The 7,188-nt window shown below is 38.8% G+C and overlaps 1 protein-coding gene across 2 annotated transcripts in view; it reads right to left on the bottom strand.

Annotated features, from left to right (window-relative positions):
- map3k7 (mitogen-activated protein kinase kinase kinase 7) overlaps nucleotides 1–3,222 on the bottom strand; it is a 19,209-nt gene extending 15,987 nt beyond the window's left edge. For both annotated transcript variants that reach the window (XM_060883057.1, XM_060883058.1), the window contains exons 1-5: nucleotides 2,485–3,222; nucleotides 1,367–1,477; nucleotides 582–647; nucleotides 362–407; nucleotides 1–124 (exon numbers count right to left, since the gene is read on the bottom strand). The exon at nucleotides 1–124 is cut by the window's left edge and continues 15 nt beyond it. In XM_060883057.1, the coding sequence (XP_060739040.1) occupies nucleotides 1–124; nucleotides 362–407; nucleotides 582–647; nucleotides 1,367–1,477; nucleotides 2,485–2,571 (434 nt within the window). In that variant the 5' untranslated portion in view covers nucleotides 2,572–3,222. The remainder of the gene's footprint in view (nucleotides 125–361; nucleotides 408–581; nucleotides 648–1,366; nucleotides 1,478–2,484) is intronic.
- Between the last annotated feature and the right edge of the window lie 3,966 nt (nucleotides 3,223–7,188).

Here is a 7,188-nt window from a genome sequence, read left to right as displayed (position 1 = left end):
TCCCTGTGAATGAGCGCCTTTGGTTTCATGCCGTGGAGATACGAGACCCCCTGAGCACACTGCATACACCAGCTCATGGCGTGGGACGCCGTGTAGTGGGGTAGCGGCTCTGCTCCGTGCAGCACTGTGGACAGAAAAGGGAGGCGTTTAAACAAACATGGGACAAATACAAAAAGAAATCGTTACGCAATGAGAGAAGAAGTGCATTAATGTTCGCTGGGTGTCGTCTGTGTGTCTAAACAAATCGCGGCTATTTTCCAGATTTCAGAAACACTGATCCCGGATCAGGATGCCGAATCTCTGCAGCTTTTAATAGAGAAGGTTTTCTCTTTAGGTTTACAATAAGAAGTAAAACACTTACCGTTGTACAGAGAGCCCCCTTCTGCATATTCCATTACCAGACACACCTACAGAGAGAAACACATGACTGACCCATGAGTGACACCTGCACAGGAACCCAACCACATACGATGGGGCAAATTGTGAACCGTTTCAACCTAAATATCAATACAATTGAACAGAAAAACACAGGAGTGAAAGGATCTCGGAGCAAAAGCTCAACAAGGTACAAACAGACTTACAGGATTCCTACAGGAGCCGTACAGCTTCACGATGTTGGAGTGATTCACGCGTGACAACTGACGAAGCTGGAGTTAAGAAAGGAAAAAAAAAAGAAAAGGAAAAGACAGCATGAAAAAAAAAAGTCCTAAATTGTTCAGTAGATTTATCGACCGTCTCGTGTTTCGGAGGCCTTGGAAATGAATTAACTATAAAAAAAAGTGCTAGATAATATTATTTTAATGCATAATGTATAAATTACAGCAAAAATTGTTCATGAGGTTGAAAGTTTAGCTAATTTATTCTGCTGAATAAATGTTCGAATCTCTGGCGAGGGAAGCCGATACTGCTGCCGAGCCTGTTATTAAAAAACCAGAAACTCAAAGTTAAAACGATTTATTTAAACCTTTACCGTTAACCGTAATACTGTCTGGCAGCCTGCTGTGGAAATAAGTGGAATAAAAGGTAAAAAGAACAACGCGGTGGCGACTTGGTCTTTTAGACTGTCCAGCTCTCTTTCTTCTTCGTCTCTGTGTTCGGCTCAAACAGCTTCTGATGCTTGAACTTATAAGTTAATGTCGAAATCAACGCCAGCGCACTCGACATCTCATAGATCGCTAACTAGCGGAGCCTCTGCCGTAACCAGCTCTATAGCTGCAATGCATTCTGGGACTCGGACACCAACGTTTCCCCCCGACATCTTCACTATTATTCTGATTTTAAAACAGGGATCTAAAGAAAGACATGAGGATAAAACCAGGATTATGTGAAGCTCAAAGGAAGCTCCTTAAGTCTGATTAGATTGTACCTCTACAGAAAACGCATTCCTTTCTGATTCGCTCTCTATGGTCTTAATGGCCACGTCTTTGCCTTTCCACTTGGCCTTGCAAACGACTCCGAAAGCTCCTCGGCCCACCACCTGAAACAGAAAAAAAAAAATAAACAACAAAAAAGTTTGTGTTAAACTTTGTGTAAACATTGTGTAAAACAGACAGCAGGAAATTCTTGTACACGTTACTGCAGAACCAAAAGTCCAGTGGGCGGAGTCAGACCTGTTCCGGCTCCTACTAGGGCGGAGTCTGAACAACGGTTGACTCGATGTGTTTCAGCTTGGTTCTCTGCGCCCGCGAACCTTTCGGTTCTGTAGCGAGGACTAACGCTTCTGACTTGAAGGTAAGATTAGGTCTTTAACAGTTAAACCCACTGCCCCATTCCCACCCATGTTACCGAAGTTCCGCCCACTCCGACTTGCAGCGTGTCTATTAAAACGACTGACAGGAAGTGCATCCAAACCAGACACCAGTCACACAAGCCAAGGCTTTATACTTAACCTTTATACTTATTTTACAGCTCATCCGAACGACGTGCGTGAGAACGTTTTTTTTTTCTGTTCTCCTGCAGCTTGCAAAGCAGAACTCAAAACTTGTGTCATCTTCAAGTTGAAAAACAAAAACAAAACAAACAAACAAACAAACAAAACACAGAAACCTGACATTCAGAGTCTTGAGCTGTAGTTGAATTCAATACATCCCACAAATCTCTTGCTACTCTAAAGCAATCCCAAAAACCCACCCTGTGAAGTAAGGGGGCGGGACGTACACTTTCTACAGAGCATTTGATTGGACGAAGGCGCGATTAGTACAGGTACGAGTCATCACAGTGTTCAGGTTTTCCTGGAACTACAAAATGAAATCCCTTTTATTTAGAGATCCCATCATATCGGTCTCCATGACACTAAGAAATAAGTACAGAACCTTTTTGTTTTCCTTTTTCATTTCAAAGACACTTTAAAAATGACAGGAGGGGATTTTTTTTCCCCTTTAGTGCAGCACTGACATTAGTGACAACACACAATGAAAGCTGAATAGATTCACAGACAGTAAAGATGTCACATCACATCTTATTATACATCATTTCACATCTTACCTCTTCGACTTCAATGTCTGCATATTCAATGTCTTCGAAAGGATATCCAGGAGGCGTCTCGATCATTTCTGAGGACGGGACAGACATCGCTAGCCAGCTAGCTAGCTAACACCAAACATTAAAAATACGACGCGCGAAAATATAAACGTTTTCCAAAAGCGAGAAACATTAAATCAGGTGGTAGAAAAGACGTCTGACGTGTGAAAAGTTGGAGTGTGTCTGTCTTGTACTGCCAGGCCGTGCATCACACACACCGAGGGATTTTGCAGCAACTTTGGAAAGTTAGCTAGCTAACAAGCTAATAAGCTAACAAGCTAGCATAGCGGTACCGGGTTAGCTGGAAGGACGTGACAGGAGACTGTAATGTTAAAGGTCCAGAATAAGGTGCGTGGAAGGCAACCGGTGGAGGTTTTTGTGCGCTGGAACCATAAATAACATACAATTGTACTGACAGCGTTAATGCGTGCTGTAGCTTTAGCTAGTTAGCTAGGCCGCTTAGCTTAGCTTAGCTGTACTGCGGATGAACACAGGCTCGCCGACATTAGCCTTTTTTTTCCCACTCAAAATGTGCCACACGTCCTTCCGTCCGTTGCACACGAGGCACGAACTTTAATATATCTCCTCCATGTTGCTCGTGTTGTTTTTGTTTTCTGCTCCCGGAGCAAAAAGTAGCTTCTTTGGAGCTCCAGGAAGTGTGTGTGTGCGCTCGGTCTGTACTGCGCACGCGGCCGTATCCCAAATTACCAGCTAGTCCCTAAGTAGTGCACTCGAAAGTGTGTGGAGGCCTTTATTTCACATCGAGTGTAGTGCGCGTGCGTAGGGAGAAAGTGAGCGATTGAACTTGCTCCAGTTTGACTGTTAGCCTGGTGATTTCTTTAGTGTACAAACAAACAAACAAACAAACAATAAAGAAAGTTATGTATTAATTTGCTATTAGTAAAGACTTACATTTAATTATGAAAATAAACTTTTTAATCAGTATCAATTAGTCTTTATTCTCATTGTGTCAGTTACAGTATAGTTTCTGCAAATTATTATTATTATTATTGTTGTTGTTGTTGTTGTTGTTGTTGTGATTTAAAACAATTTAAGACTTGTATCTTCCTTTATCTAAGAAAAAAAAAAACTGGAGTAAAAAATATTAATTAGACTTAATGATTAACATTAAAGCAGCAACAATAAATAAAATATCCGAATAGTAAAATAAACCAAAGGAAAAACTAATTAAAGATTGTTTTAAAAATTTTAAAACAATCTTTTTTTACTAATTTTTTACTTTTTTACTTTTACTAATTAAAAATATATTTCTATATTTATTCATAAAACAACAAAACAATTACAAATTTTAAAAAAAAGGAAAAAAAAAGTCTGACTATTTCTATGTTTATTTATAGCAACAACAACAAAACAACAGCAACAATCTTCGTCATCATCATAAATAATCAAACAGAATAATATCTAAGTATTTCTATATTTATTTATAGCAACAATAATGAACAAACACATAATGAAACTTAAATTGACTAAAAATGTTTGGGGAAAACCTTTTAATTAAAAAGTAGTTTTTTTTGTTTTGTACCTAATAATCTTTATTCATATATATATATAAGTGTATACATATACTGTATATATATGAAATGACAGACCTTAGTCATGGTTTGTCTGATCTGTTTGGTCATCCTACCTTTTTTTTTTTTTCTTTTTTCAATGCCTTTGCTCATTAATGTCATGACCTCTGCATTACCTTGTGACATCTGACCCTGATGCTATGAGGAAAATGATTAACGAATCATATTTGCCCAGTAACCTGAATGCATGACTTCAGTGGTCCAAAAATAGATGCAGAATTTCAGCCATCATTTGCTGACAGCTGAATATGATCCCTATTAATCACCGGCTCTGGAAAAAACTCAAACAGCAGTTGTTCAGAACAAAACGAGGCCACCTGAGAGGAAGGAAGCCGCCGTTGGTGTTCAGTGCGCACGACTGATGCTGTGGTGTAGATTCACTTCCATGAGGTTCCATGACTTTATCTGGTGTTTACATGGACAATATTGCACCAGGAAATTTTTCTGGAGATCCTGCTTTGTCATTTGCATGTCAGAAAGTGACTTTGCAGCAAAGAAATGTGACTTTAGAAGTATTTATGTTTCATTAATATACATATAAAATAACTCCTCTGTGCAATACATACTCTAAAACAAAAAAAGCCCAAGGCCTGATTTTAGCTCCTGGTCCCTGAGCCGTAATCAGGCAAATAATTAACACTGATCCAAAAAAAAAAACCTCCGGGTAAATTGTACCTCATCGCATTCTGACTTATAAAGGTGTGACGCTAATAGCCGGCGGCGCGCGCAGGTAGCATCCAAATCCCTCTGCAATAATCTGATCTAATGACTGAGCTGAACGGCTCATAAAAATGTCTTCCATGACCTTCTGAGAGGAAACGGCGCACGCAGGCATATGGCGAGGGACCTGCGTTGTTCCGAGCCGACGATGTTTGTTTGCCTCCTGTTGCTGGGTTATCTTCATCACAGATACCCCTCCACAACCCCGTCCCCCCACCCCCCATCCCACCTGCCCCAGTGTTTACTTTGACACAAGCTCACACCCGAGCAGCTAAGTAGCTTTGTCAAAATGCATTTGCCTCAATGTTTTTTTGTTTTGTTTTGTTTTGTTTTTTAACCATGTGGTCGTTCACGGCTGGTCATGAGGTTTGTTGCATCACTTAGGAGACACACACACACACACACACACACACACACACACACACACACACACAGACTTTTTTCTTAATTACTGTACAGAACACCTTGTTCCTTCATTTTTCTACAAAAGAAATACACTGCCATACACTGACTAGATAATTGAGAGGATTTATTATTCACGAGTCCTGGGCTGCTCTACAAACTGCTCTGTAATGTGAAATCAGTGCTCGGTGTGACGTGCAAGGAAAAAGAAGAACGTGACAATTAGAGGAAATAATGATTATCATGTTGAGCTGTACAGTATGAAGCGATTCAGCAGTTTTTTCTTTTTTTTTTAAGAAGTATGAAAGTAAAAGTTCGGTTCAAGGCTAGAAGTGCAGAATTGAACAAAGAGCAAGTCTTCTGGAGTCACAGCAGTTCATGGATGAATGAAGAAAGTAGCACTGTGTAGCACTAAAAGTAGCACTGTGTGTGTGTGTGTGTGTGTGTGTGTTCATGTGGTGTTCCTCATGGACTCTTCCACCATGAGGTCTATATACACTCTTAAAAACAAATTTACCAAAACCTGTGCTGTGATGCCATAGAAGATCCATTTTTGCTTCCCAAAAAAACATTGCAGTATATTTTCTTCCTTTTCCCTTCGTGCCATAAAGAATCCGTTTATAGCCTAAAAAACCTTTTTCACTACAAAGGGAAACGTTCCATGGATGTTACACGTTCTGCATTGAACCATCCACATTTATTTTTTAGGAACGTACAGGTTCCCTGGGGCTTCTGTACCCCTAATAGATACTTTTCCCCTCAAAATGATGGTACTTTAATATAAACTTTTATCTAAAATTCAAAGAATGCATAAGGGTGCCATTACTTTTGTTTCTGAGTTTAGATGACTCAGCGAGATGTTTGGAAACGATGTGTTTATGAATGACGTAATTAAAACAAAATTGTTTATGCAGAAATTGCCGATTCAGTCTGAATTGATGAAATATTTTAATAAGAGAATTTCATCAAAATGATTATTAATTATTATAATTATTATTATAATTATTCAGAACACAACGTTGTTGTTTTTGTTTTTTTTTGTTGTTGAAAAAAACGTGATTGATTTTGCTGTATTTGATGGCCTACTTTTGTATACAGTAATAATAATAATAATAATAATAATAATAATAATAATATAAACAAATAAAAATTAAATGTAATCAAAAATAAACAACAACAATAATAATGCACATAAATAAATAAACAATAGCAAAAATTAATACAAACAACTGTAATTAAAAACAAACAACAATCCAAATAAATAAACAAAAGAAAAAACAAATACTACAAATAAAAACAAACAACAAATAAATAATAGCAAAAACAACATAATACAAAGAGAAATAAAATAAAAAACAACAATAATAATACAAAAAATATATAAGGCCCCATCTAAATCTGTTGATGTATTTTTTTTCTCAGAGAGACCTTCAAACTGCTTTTATATAAAGACTTTTATATAAATGTTGAGGTCTCACGTGTGAATCACGTGCTAGAACCGTGTGAGGTTCCTCTACAGACCCGCTCCGTCTAAGAGTGGACTGATTAGTGTTAATCCTGTGTTGTTCATTAGACACTAGTTCTTGATGTATGTCTTTGTCTTGATGTCACTCTTCTGACTTGAGACATAAAGCGTCTCATTTCTCGCCTCATCTCATCACCCCAACAGAGCAGTGCCTTATTCTGCCTCAGAGTGGTGCTGTTGCTCTTCCGGCGTTTCCTCCCATCCCAACCCCAAGCCTCTACACCCCCCACCCCCCACCCCTCTCCTGGGACTCAGCGTTCCTTTTGGACTTCTCTTCCTCGTGATTAAGTGCTTGGCCCGAACCGAGCAGCACGAAATCTCAAGCATGCGTGCGTTACTCCTGCAATTAATATCCTCCATTAATATCCTTTTTGTTTTTGCAAGCATCAGCACCGGCTTGGTGTAGAAACAGTGCTTTGAGTTTGCTCG

The sequence above is a fragment of the Tachysurus vachellii genome, chromosome 12 (genome assembly GCF_030014155.1).
Source record: "Tachysurus vachellii isolate PV-2020 chromosome 12, HZAU_Pvac_v1, whole genome shotgun sequence".
In the NCBI taxonomy this organism is placed as follows: Eukaryota; Metazoa; Chordata; class Actinopteri; order Siluriformes; family Bagridae; genus Tachysurus; species Tachysurus vachellii.
The sequence above is the reverse complement of the archived record's forward strand: the minus strand, read 5'-3'. Positions and strand labels throughout refer to the sequence as shown.